The 13,151-nt window shown below is 39.8% G+C and overlaps 1 protein-coding gene across 1 annotated transcript in view; it reads left to right on the top strand.

Annotated features, from left to right (window-relative positions):
* Positions 1-13,151, top strand: part of arhgef37 (Rho guanine nucleotide exchange factor (GEF) 37) — a 34,763-nt gene that overhangs the window by 2,009 nt on the left and 19,603 nt on the right. The window contains exons 2-8 of the mRNA XM_073487664.1: positions 1,437-1,637; positions 1,961-2,067; positions 5,529-6,013; positions 9,072-9,201; positions 10,026-10,173; positions 10,325-10,524; positions 10,693-10,823. Of these exons, the coding sequence (XP_073343765.1) occupies positions 5,540-6,013; positions 9,072-9,201; positions 10,026-10,173; positions 10,325-10,524; positions 10,693-10,823 (1,083 nt within the window). The 5' untranslated portion in view covers positions 1,437-1,637; positions 1,961-2,067; positions 5,529-5,539. The remainder of the gene's footprint in view (positions 1-1,436; positions 1,638-1,960; positions 2,068-5,528; positions 6,014-9,071; positions 9,202-10,025; positions 10,174-10,324; positions 10,525-10,692; positions 10,824-13,151) is intronic.

Here is a 13,151-nt window from a genome sequence, read left to right as displayed (position 1 = left end):
TTCACCATTTTAAAAACAGTGAATGATTGCTCTGTTGAATCATCTGGAAGTGAGGAAACCTTTGCGTAGGAAAATACTGAAATACTTGTGTTTTTAATCAACAAAGTATTATAAATGCTATGCCTATAAAACGGTCATCAGTTATCCCGGTATGGTTGACGAGTCCAGTGTTGACGTCTTCCTCAAAACATCTAATCATCAACATTTGGGTTAAACAGAGATGACAGAGTTTAAGATGAAAGAAGACATCACCTGTCGTCACGAGATGAGTCAATGAATCTGTGTTGAAGGACGGAATGTGTAGCACAAGGACTTTTTTCAAGTGTTTCATGTCATGAAAGCAGCATTTTACCAGGCTGTAGGCCACATTTTCGCAATTCCTTAATTTTCAGTCTAGGGCCAGCATCAGGTTGGACCAAATACCAGCAAAACAAATTACATTCCCATCAGTCTCAGCTGTACTCTGTATTTAATGCAAGTTAACACATTTTAGCATTGTCATTTTGAGCGTGTTAGAAAGCTGATGTTATCATTTAGCACAAATGGCTCTGGTGTTGACAGCCCTATGTGTTTTGATTGTAGAAATTATGGATACTACCGCAACAGGCTTCAGGGGATTTCCCTTTCTTTATCTATTTCTCTTTTCGTGCATGGAATTTCTCGTCTGAACAGCTGATCAGATTGATTTCTCTTGCCAACATTCAACATCCTCAGTTGGCCAAAAAGCTGCCCTGGCTGGAGATATACTTGCTGTTAAGCAACACGTTTGCATAGTTGTTCACATACTTGCCTGTATACTACGCATTTTCCTGGATACCACTAGATGGCACGCGTTAGCTAGTTATCCCGTTCATTTCACTTTTGCCGCCGAATCGCTTACTGAATCCCAACCCTGTCATATCTTCATACTGGTGCTACACTACTCCTGCTGTCCTTGTGCATATTGTATCTTGCGTACGCGTAGCCTTAATTTTTGAGGACATGCACAAACGATGCTCCAAACAGGAGGCAAGATATGCGAGCCAGCCCTCATGCATACCACAACGCGTTAAAAGAAAGTATATCTTCGGCTGTACTAGTGTATAGATGCATTGTTGAATTCTTTTGGCACCATCCTCTTTCACTGTATTTTGAAAGGTGTGTCCATTCAACACCAGATAAAACTAATTATGTATGCACGGCTGGACACTTTAAAGTGAAATTTTAGGTGAACTCATCCTTTAATGTTGAATGAAAGGGGATGATTGTGCTGTGGACTAATACACAGTACTCTCAACTTTTATCTGGATACCTTTTAGCTAACCAGTTAGTTGCTCTATACTTACCTTGTTTGTGTGATTGTTTGAAATAAAGTAAAACACACATAAATCTATTATTTCCGACTGAAAACCCCCAAAGGAGGAAGCTGTAAACCTCTTTTTGTCTCCTTCCACCAGAAAATCAAGACAATCCCTCTGCAATTGGAAGAGGATGGGCCGTCCCGCGGTGCTTTTGTTTCCTGTGAGAGGAAAACTTCAATCACTTCAACAGTCAGTCCTCATTGGTCCATGCAGTGTTTCATGAAAACCCTGTAGGTGTTGTCTGATTGGTCTTTCATTCCACTGCGAAGACTTCGCAGCCAATTGGTGTCTGCCTGGGTGAGTGCCACTTCCTCTTCCCACCAGCTGCTGCAGTCAATCAGCTTATTCAGCAGCATGAGTGTGTGTGCGTGTGTGTGTGGTCACCCTTTCCTCCCCCTCCCCTCTTTTTCCTCTACAAAACAGCCGGCCCACCCTCCTTTCCACTCCCATCCCCCCTTTCCTCACATACTCATACACTGTGTTTTTCTCTCACACGCACACACTCCTGAATAAACACTCACACACTCCTGCCACATGAGGCCCAGCAGCAGCCTGATGTGTGTGAGTCACTGGAGAAAGTTACACCAGCGTGTGTGTATGTGTGTGTGTTTTCAATGCAGCAGCGTCTCTGCAGCAGATTTCTGCTTCACTTGGGACGGAGCACAACAGGACAGGGAGAGAGGGGAGATCGAGGTTCATTGCAGCTGAATCAGGGATTTTGCACAAGGTAATGACAGCCTGATCTCATGTAATTGTTTTTTAATGATACTCTGTTACTCTAATACACACTGCTATTGTCAGGCGGTGAAGTTTGGTATGGTTTTGGTTCGGCTTGTGGACTGCAGATGTCTCATCCTGGAGCTCTGACACAGTTGTTTTGGGATTTAAAGAAAGTTTTTTGCGTCAGGTTGTGACTTAAAGTCTCCTGTTGTATGTGTGTTTGTGAGCCATAATTGTTGTTATGGTTTATAAAGAGCTTATAAAGAGTTGCAGTGTTATTCCTGAGTTTCGGTACCAGAATGATCTTCTGAATACCTTTTAGAAATGTAAACATGTTTTTCTACATGCTTCTTTTTTCATTTAAAACATTTTCATTTAAAAGTTCTCAAATGTTGAATTTTATCTGAGCACAAGCAGCCTATCAAGAACTTCTCCTGATGACAAAATGTTAAACACAAGCAAAATTTTGATTTAAATAGGAACTATGTGATCAGACAGTTATACAGTGTCAGTTTTTGATTATTGCTGCAAATTGATTTCCTTTAGTACTTAAAAAGTAATGAGGTTTGATGCACAGCTCTACTTGTAAATCTCAGTTATCCCCAACTCTGGGTCACCATATGCTGCTAAACCCCTAAACCTTTTGTTGGAGGGAAAAGATAAGTCTGTGTTAAAGAATTACATCAGAATGAATGACAACAGTCACAATGACCTATTTCATAAGTGATCCACAATGATGGACACCCAACAAATACAGTGATATCCAGTGTAGCCATGCAGATAATGATAACCAAAAAAGAGACTGAAGAATAGATTAAAAACATTTAAAGGTTTGGAAAATGTTTGAAACACCTCTCAGTTAAAAACCCAATAAAATTTAACAAAACAATTGGACTTCAGTCTTTAAAGCAGTCGAATTAACAGCAGTCAAACACAAAAACTGAATATTTCGCGTCAGGCTGAACAATGCCCCGTGGCTTGATATATAATCACAATATATCATAGCCTCAATTATAAAACATTAAGCTCAAGTCAAGCAGTCTGATCCTGGACGAGCCCCCAATTATGTTACAACCCAGCTTGCTAGGGAAAGGGAAGCAACATAAAAAAACAGATGGCGTTGATAAAAAGTTATTTATTTGTAGGAGCACGAGTCCAGTCTGTCATTAAAACAAAAGGGGGACCAAATACTCTGATACAATTTTCAAAGATTCAACATTTCACTCAAACCGTTCATCTAATATTATCATTTGTAATTTAAAAAAAGAGAAAGGTAGACTTTTTGTTAAATCAATAGTATATTTATTTCATTCAAGGTCATGCCATTTAGGACTGTGTATTAAACATTAATACTTTTTGATAGTCATCAAAATACAGACTTAAAACCTATAAAGTACCAAAAGTTTCAATGAAATGTCATATTCATATGTTGCAGTGGTGCAACATGTTTATAGGTAGTTGCCCAATATCTATGTTTTGGTAGTGACCGAAATGTGTCTGTGGAATAGTATACAGCGTATGAAGAGTGTAGTGTAGAAAAAACACGTTCATAATTCACAAAGTAATCACACAGGTATTGTTTTGGTATCAGTCATGAAACTCGAGTATTAAACTGACGCTAGTACTGAAAAGTACAGACTACACTACAGACTGTGATGCATGGAAGAAACTCTGAGCCTTGTTGTCAGGAGTAACTCCTCATGCAGACATTATAATTAAATCAGCCAAAAATAAAACATCAGAGTCAGTCCTTTAAAGCCACAGCCAACTGTTCAGCTGGACCATGTAATATAATGGCTAATTGTCACAGCGGTGGCACCATTAGTTGCTCTGTAAGCGGCTTGCCAGTCTCCCGGTGAGCCAACATGTGGTGTTTCAGCTCAGACGACCCATGACAATACTTTTCCCCTCTCTGCATGTTTGTGTCGAGTACACAGTGTAAACAAAGCCATCTTATCTGCCGCTGTCTGATGATTCATGGAGTTATAAAGGCCATCTTTATATGAGTGCACATCACTTCTAAGTGATAAACCTTCAATCAAAAGCAGGAATGTTTCTTTATCTGCCCTGAAATTCTTGGAATGTTCCTGTGGAGGATACATCTGGCACCAGATGTTTAGAAACATTTTTCTTTAACTCTTTCTTCACTGTTGTGTTCTGTGAAAAACAGACAGAGGGTAGAACATTTAAATGGTCTTTTTATGACAATAACTCACTCACACTACATAGATCTTAGTTTAGCCCTAGTAAACCGTTACTACACTGATTGCAGATGATTAGGTCCTCAAACTGAAAAGGTTCTTTATGTAATCCTCAGTGTCTTCAGCAGCATGGCAGTTGTGTTCAGCATGTTTCAAGGTTCTCCAATCAGTTTTTTTTTTTCACTTAGTCATGTAAATATGCCACTTCTGACATGTCTTTTGCAGTGATAATATAGGAGATAACATAGGAGAGGTATGAGGTATGTCTCCAATGTCCAGCAATTATTTTTACTTTTTAAAGTATTTTTTCATGCTGTTAGAGGATAAAGCGGCTTAGTCAAGTTGATATGTCACCACAATCATTAACTGAGATACCAAATTTGTTATGGTTTGATTGTTAAAGGAACGGCTCACCCAAAAATGAAAATTCAGTTATTATCTCCTCACCCCCATGCTGATGCTGATGGGAAGTCGTGTAACGTTTTCCACAAAATGTTTCTGGAGCTTCACAGCAAAACAGCGTTGCAGCATTCTCCTAAACAACTGAAGTAGCTGGGGACCAAAGAAAAACCCCTATAAGGCTCCATACAGCTCATCCGGTGTAATCCAAGCCTCTAGAAGCCCCGAGATCCTCATCCTCATCCTTATTTACACCCTTGATACATCGCTTTTAGCGTAGCAGCTACTGTGAAGATTCTGGCTTAAAAAGAGTGTAAATACATTTTTTTCAGATAAATTTGAGATCTTGGGGCTTCTGGAGACTTGGACTGGAGACTACTTTGGACTAGCTCTATAGAGCCATGTTATGTTTTCTTTTGGTTGTTTTTATGCTTTAAAACAAGTCCCCAGCTTATTGAGTTGTTGAGGAAAATGTTGCAACACTGGTACACTACGAAACTTCACCCAACTTTCCATCAGTATGGTGGTGAGGTGATATTGACTAAATGTTCCGCTTTAGCTGAACTGTTCCTTTAATGTCTGAGTGACCCTTCTTTGTAATCCAGTATTATTGTACATCCAGTGTGGGCCATCTGTATCCACAATGAAATGAGGACATATGACACCCTGCAGCTGTTGCCCCCTTACACTGATATCTCAGACACTCAAGGGCAGAAAACTTTTTTTCACTATTTTAAGATGGGTACACTTTGCAGTGGGTAAGGGGTTGCTTTTCAGATGCTTAACATTGACTGTGAGAAACATATGGTAAGCTATTACTTATGAGGATACTATTTAAAACACGACAACACGTCTTTGTCTTTGACAGCGATCTCCAACATGGAGGTGCCCAGGAGGCCTCATCCCACCTCCCTCACACTGGCTCTCCCTAAACCGGCCTCATCACCCCTCGGAGCTGTCGAGAAGGTCACCAAGAAAGAGCCAATGAAAGAGAAGCTCCAGGAGAAGAAGGATAGAACCACAGAGAAAGATCAGTTTGAAGAAGAAACATTCAGTACAGAGGAGGAGTCGGTTGTGTCCTCAGAACTTAAAGATTCAAGTACTTCCACTGTGGAAACAAAACTTTCGTCACAGGATAGTTTCTCAGATGACAGTTCAATGTCAGAGGAGCGGTTAGCAGAGGAGGCAAAACAGGCCAAAAGGAAGTCTGAAGAGGAGGATGCAGCAGCTAAAGAGAGGGCAGCCCAGAGACAGCTGATGGCCATAGAGGAGCTGGTCCAGTCTGAGAGGAATTATCTTCACTTGCTACAAATGAGCACTGTGACCATCAGGAGCAACCTGCAGAAACTACAGGTATCATAATCATGTTCTATATGGCTGCAGCCTGCAGTTATTTTCAGTATTATTTCATCTGTGGATTTATTTTTCCTATGAACTGTTTCATCTGTGAAATATCAGAAATTAGTGAAAAATGTCCATCAAGTCTTGTGAGTCCAAAGTGAAGGTCTTCAAATTACTTGTGATGTCAGTTGCAGACAGTCCAAAATCTCATTAACTGATTAACTGTACAATGATAACCAAAGAGAGGCTGCAAATTTTATAAACAGAAACGGATTAAAAACTAAAGGTAAAAGGTGTTAATTTACCACCAAAATCTCATAAATGGAATGAGTAGTGATTGACAGCGTGCCACATGTTTTAAGTCTTTCAGGAAACAAAATATCTTGTTACAGTTTTTAGACTTTAACTTACTTTACTTACTTCAGTTTGCAGCAAGCATGACATGTTTAGCGTGTTGATACCATACCTGATATTGGATGGTGTACATAAGGGCTATTTTGAAGTTGTGTTTCAAGGTAATAAATTCCCTCTTTTACCCAAAAATGAATATTCAGTCATTATCTAGTCATCCTCATTTGTCCACAAAACATTTCTGGAGCTTCGCAGAAAAACATTCTCCAAAACAACTGAAGTAGCTGGGGACTTCAGGCCTGTAATGTAAATGTGAAACAACAACCGAAAAAAAAAACCCATAAATTTGCTCCATACAGCTCATCCAAGTAAGTCTCCAGAAGCCCCAACATCCCAAATTGATTTGAAAAAGGTTATTTACACCCTTTTTTCAGCCAAAATCTTCACTGTAGCTGCTTTACCCAACTTTCCATCAGCATGGGAGGTGAGTAGATAATGACTGAATTTTCAATTTTGTGTGAACTGTTCCTTTAAGAGGGAATTTAGTACACTTAAGCGCAACCACAAAACTGCCCTAACTTTACACCATTCAATATCAGGTACAGTATCAACACGCTAAACATGGCATGCTTGCTGATAATACTGTGAACAGAATTATACAGAAAAAATGTGAAGTATGATTTTGCTATGAAAGAGGCAGCAAGTTAAGATCAGTTTTGTTACCCACACAAAAACAAGCATACTCTCATGTACTGAGTTTGTGTGTCATGTTAAAATCTAATGTAAACAAATCTTTAACAGCATCAGGAAACATTGGTTTGGTTGTTGTTTAGTTTTACTCCCTGTAATATATTAGAAGATCTTCCAAATTTAGCTCTGTGTTCTGAATTCAGTGAAATTGAATTGGTGCTGCAGCATCACTGCAGAGCAACTGTTATGCGGGGGCTGTCTGGTGGTTTATCACCATTAGCTTTTCATTACATCTGAGTATTGTTTATTACTGCCAAATAATCATTTATTATCGGTGCGGTAATGAAATGGGCCCTCATAAAACACAATGGAATCAGGCTTTATGGGTTGGAATGACTGAGCGCTGGATGAGCATGAAAATGATAACACGCTGAGGGAATGGGAGGTGAAGGGAAAGAGAATGAAATGAAAATAGAAAGAAGGAATGGAAGAGCTGAATTATGGTCTGATGACCTGTTGAGGGAAAGAGATTAACCAGTGAATAGGGGAATGGTTGATGAAAGAAACATTAAGAAAGATATTTGTCAGTGTTGTAGGGCATTCGTCCAATGTAAAACTGAGAGACAAAATGCAGATGTGTGGAAATAAAATGAAAGATGGAGGTGAAAGAAGATTAAAATATGGATGAAGTGATACAATAGATGGAGGAAGGACAGCGGGACAAAGACAGAGGGAAGCAGCAGAGTTAAGCAGAGAAATAGAATAAATATGTGAATGAATGAAGCCATTGTGAGACAGGAGAGTTGGTGATTTGTTTTCTGTGGCAATGTGCTGATTGTTCCAGCAGTGCCCACTGTCTCTCATTAGAATAGAATGGAGCTAAACAAAATGGTTGTTTGTCAGCTGTGCATTTGTCTTGTAAGGGAGCAGAAACACATGCACATGTTGCACAAGATAGACATTTAATTTGAATATATAATCTTACTTTTAAACTCTACACGTTCTGATAATAATAGTTCGGATAGAAACCTCAGTTTTGGAAGCACATGATGCTAATAATGATAAGCTATGTAGCCATCACAGTTCTGTGACAACAACCCATAACAAGTGCCTCTTCGCAGTACCTGCAGCCAGGTATACACAGGAATCCACGTGTTCATATATTCTCATGCACACAACCTCACAAACATTGGCCCTCCATAGCAAATTTCAACCTCATTTACAGTATAGAAAGTTGCAGATGCTATAGGGTGGACACAGCTTTGTGTGGACGAATCAACTGATTAACTGAGAAGGAGGTCGAGCTGCTGGCTGCAGTTAAAAATCACATGACAGTATAAACTTCCAGACGCATCATAAATTAAATTTTTTATCTTTTTCTCAAAATGTAGTGCATCACGGTCAGAATACTGTGTTAATAATACACTATATATATTTGAGCCAGTATATTTTTTTATGTTCACATTTTGGTTTCATTTGTACAAACGTTTCTTTCTTAATATATCTCTTATTTTTTCTGTTAGCATGTTGGTAATAAGTGTTCTCACTTTAACCTGCCATTCTTTTAATTCAGTCTGTTTTACTTCTACAAATCGATCAAATTAAATCAGAAGAATTTATTATATTTGGGCAAAATTAAAGAAAAAAATGTCCTCTCACTTGCTCTTGATTTGAAATGAGAGCTCATTAAACATATACTAATAACAATGGGATCTAACTTTATGGGGTGCATGGACAGAGCTATGGATGAGCACAGAAATGGTAATTCTTTGAGAAAAGATGTGAAAAATTTCAAAATAAGTGGAAGAGTTTTGGCCTGAGTGACTGGTTTATATATGTAAGAAATTGAAAAAAATGATTAAAAAGGAATTTTTACAGTACTTGCTGCCAGCACACCCACTGTCAGCCCAGGAGAAAAGACTTCTGTTGGAGGAAAAAGATTGTGTAACATAAGCTGCATATATAAATAGAATCTTGGTCCAGTCTGCAAATCCAGAAAATTAATTTGTGTGCCTTTCTGTAACTGCAGCCGCCTCCAGCCAACCTGGACAGCATGTTTCTCTACATAGAGGATGTGATTGACGTGTCCAGTCGACTCCTCAGCCTGCTGGACCAGAAGCTAGTTCAGCCCGGAGACCCTCACTTCCTGGAGACACTCTGTAAGGGACAGGACTTAACTTTTACTTTCATTTATTTCTGTTCATCAGTATTAGTCCCCAAACCTCCTGTTGTGTCACTTGACAACATGAGCGTATTGAGCCTTCTACCAGAAGAGGTGGTAAAGTTGCTGCTGGTTTCACAGAGGCTTCCCCTTTCTAGTTCAATTGCTGTGATCACACTTGTTGACAGGAAACAAGAAAATCTTCACACGTCCTGGTCTCAGATGTGGGTTTCACATTGATGTGAGAAACTTAACGAGTTCACACAAACAAATTCATAGTGTCAGCAGGGTCTCTACAGGTGGTAATGGGTGCATCTACAATTTAATGCACACATGTTAGAGCTGATTGTTTATTGGAAAAGTCTGCTATACATTTTGCTGGTGGTGATCTGGAAAGGGTGCATTGAAAGTGAAGGATGTTTTTTATTCATGTCCTCTTAGCCAAGACAAGTCTAGACATGTCTCTTCCAATGACAACTGTTTGTCAGTTGTCAGTTGTCAGTTAGTTTGTCAGGATGGAGGCTTTTGATTAAATCTGGCTGTCTGTGTGATGTCCATGATGACTTTACTCAACAACAGTGTTGTTGTGTTAACCAGAATGGTGGGAGAATCACTGAAAGCGTGGATTGTGTTTCACATGATTCCAAAATGTAATTTTCTTATTTGCGTAGAGTACTCAAATAAAATGAAAGGTACAGCTAATTTGATAAAAATGAAATTACAATGAAAATACCTTTTTGGTGTCAGAATTATACTTTACCCCTTTGTTGTGGTGTATGTATGTATGTATGTATGTAAATGCATATTTTGTTTTACTGACAGGTGATTCATTCCTCAGCTTGTCTTCGGACATTGAGGCAGCCTATAGGGAATACTTAGCCAACTACAACAATGTTACAGTGGTGGAGAACAGCTACAAACAGAAGGATGCACTTTGGAACGACATCGTCAGAGTCATCAAGACCTCAGCGTAGGTTTTATATCATTTTCTCTTGTTTCACACTGGGACCAACACTACTAAATATTGAAATGAAAAACAATCACACCTGGATAACAATACTCTGACATGTTCTTCATTTCGTTCCTGAAGTTATGTTCATTTATGCCATTCATCTCTCCAGGCCTGAAATAAACGCCACCTCTCTGAGTTTCTTCCTGGTGATGCCGGTGCAGAGGATTGCCCGCTACCCCCTCCTCCTGCAGACCATCCAGAAACACACGGAGAAAACTCACCCAGCATATGCACTTCTGGAGCAGACCGCCCACACCTCCATCACCTTGAACTGTCGCATCAATGAGTACAAACGCTTCAGAGAAGTCGGTGAGCTGATAATGTAGAATAATTTTATCACCTTTTAGGACATGGTCCTTTCTGATCCAATTCCTCCCAGAATCAGGGATTCAATTCCTTTTGTATGGCAAAAGTTAGAAGAAGGCAGTAATTCTTCTATGATTACTTTATTAACTGCCCCTCATTCTGTGATTGTAGCTGACAAATACAAGAAGACAGAAACCCTGACCATTAAGGACAAAATCAACCGCCTCAATTCCCACAGCATCGCGAAGAAGACAGCAAGGCTCAGCCAGCACATCAAACATGAGGCTGGAATAGCACCTAAGGTAGGACAGAAGCTCAATGGCCCTCGTTTTAATATAACCCCTTTCACACTGGAGAAATAACCCACCAACACCCTCTTACATCTGCCTTCTGCCTTCAGTGGGAAAGGTACAAACAACATTTATTCCCAGGTCGAAGGAGTCTGCAGTAGTCACAGTGTTTATTGACTCCGGCTCTGATGGTGTGATGGAAACATGACACCTGGGTGGACGTGCTAATTTTCGCCACTTTCATAGCATGATGCTGTGATGTGCGTTGGAGTTCAGGATGTTGGCACATAAAAACTTTTCCATCCGTTTCCATTCAAGCAGCACTCAATCATCATTCATTTGGCATTCAATTTGAAAGAGAGACTGAAGTAAAAGATTTAAAAAAAGTTACAAAGTGTCCACTTTAACATTGTCACTGGCCCTCATGCTTCTTTCTACTGTTCCCTGTTTTTCCAGCGTGTTGGTGACGTTGAATGTCACACACCCGAAAAAAAAACAGAAAGGCAAACTCATCCACTGACAGTGGGAAAGGATTCAATCATCCATTTTTGATTGGTTTACCTGCATTTATGTGCAAAATTTGGTGTAAAATGATATAACTGGACCTGACAAATCACCTTCCCTTGTTTGAATAAAACATTAGAAAGGAGAACCTAACCCATAAGAATCAAAGAGGCAACATGTTAGTTATGCTGAAGGAAGGATGCTTATGTCTCAAGGTAACCTTTCTAGGCAATAATCTTCCAGTTCACTATCTCCCTCCAGCAGCAATGCAGTAGTTAATAATTGATCAAAGAAGTGTTTAAACAAAGACGATATGACCGTTTATTGAACCTGCTGTTTGCTCTGGCCTGCTACGTTGTGCTGTGCAATGGTTACAGTTGTCAATCCAATGAGGATTTTCAGGTCTGATCAAAGAGTTCACCTCATCCTCACATGTTTCCTGTTGCTTCATTTCTGGTTGCTGCTGACTGGATTACATTTTCCTACTTTGCCTTTTGATCCTTTTACATCTCTCATACAGTATGTAGGTCACAGCTGCATTGCGTAAAGAATATAAAGAAATCAGACTTTGAAGCTCTGCAAAACCTACATTTCTGCGCTTTCACTTATCATTTAAAGCTGTTCACTATAACTTGATGATTAGAAACAAGTGCAACCACTGCCTTAGAGGACAGAATGGACTAGTAGTACCTTTCCCATGTGTGTTTTACAGAAAATTCAAGATTCAAGAGGGTTTATTGTCATTCCAGCCATATACACAGTAGAAAGTGCAATGAAATAACATTTCCCAAGAAGCTTCAGTGCAAACAAACAACAACAACATAGAACAACAACAACAATACCACATGCTACATGTAACTGCTAGTGTAGTGCAAAAATACTTGTAAAGTGACTGTATGATTATTATTATTATTATTTACATGAGGTGCAAGAGTGCATCAGACTAATACAAAACAGCGACACAGGACAGCATACAACAGGGTAACAGGTGATCAGATCAGTCCCTGAGCATTGAGGAGTCGTATGGCCTGGGGGAAGAAGCTGTTTTGTAGTCTGGTAGTGACAGACCGTATGCTACGGTACCTTCTGCCAGGTGGAAGGGGGGAGAAAAGTCTATGTGAGGGGTAGGTGGGGTCTTCCACAATGCTGGTTGCCTTACGGATGCAGCGTGTGATGTAAATGTCTGAGATGGAGGGGAGAGTGACTCCGATGATCTTTTCAGCCGTCCTCACCACTCGCTGCAGGTTCTTGCCGTCCAGTTGGGTGCAGTTTCTGAACCAGGCGGTGATGCAGCTACCCAGGAGCCTCTCTATAGTCCCTGTGTAGAAAGTGGTGAGAATGGGGGGTGGGAGGTGGGCTCCCCTCAGCCTTCTCAGGAAGTGGAGACACTGCTGGGCTTTCTTCACGGTGGAGCTGGTGTTTAGGGACTATGAATGATTAACGTTGTAGGACTGAGGACAGAGAATAAGAATGTGTTATGCATCTAGAAATCATGTTGACAAGATGCACCACTGTATACTCGTGTTGAATTGCTGCATGTGGAAAGGAGTGTTTGCAGGGATTCTGAGATTTGATACAAGTAAATTAAAGTGATTATTCAAATTGTAGGTTCCTAAACTATATATAGCATCAGTTCACAGGTGCTGATCCAGCAGCTAAAGAAAGAAAGCTGACATTATAACCAAATTTGATAAAAAGCATATAGAAAATGTTTTCTACTCACATTATTATTTATAGTATATTTTGAGCCCTCACCTGAAACTTTTTTGAGACGTGTAATGCGTCTACAAAATATGCTTCAAATTAAACATCACAAGACAAGTCAGAGCCATACCG

Source organism: Pagrus major, chromosome 18, assembly GCF_040436345.1.
Source record: "Pagrus major chromosome 18, Pma_NU_1.0".
Taxonomy (NCBI): domain Eukaryota; kingdom Metazoa; phylum Chordata; class Actinopteri; order Spariformes; family Sparidae; genus Pagrus; species Pagrus major.
This window is presented reverse-complemented; position numbering and strand designations above follow the sequence as displayed.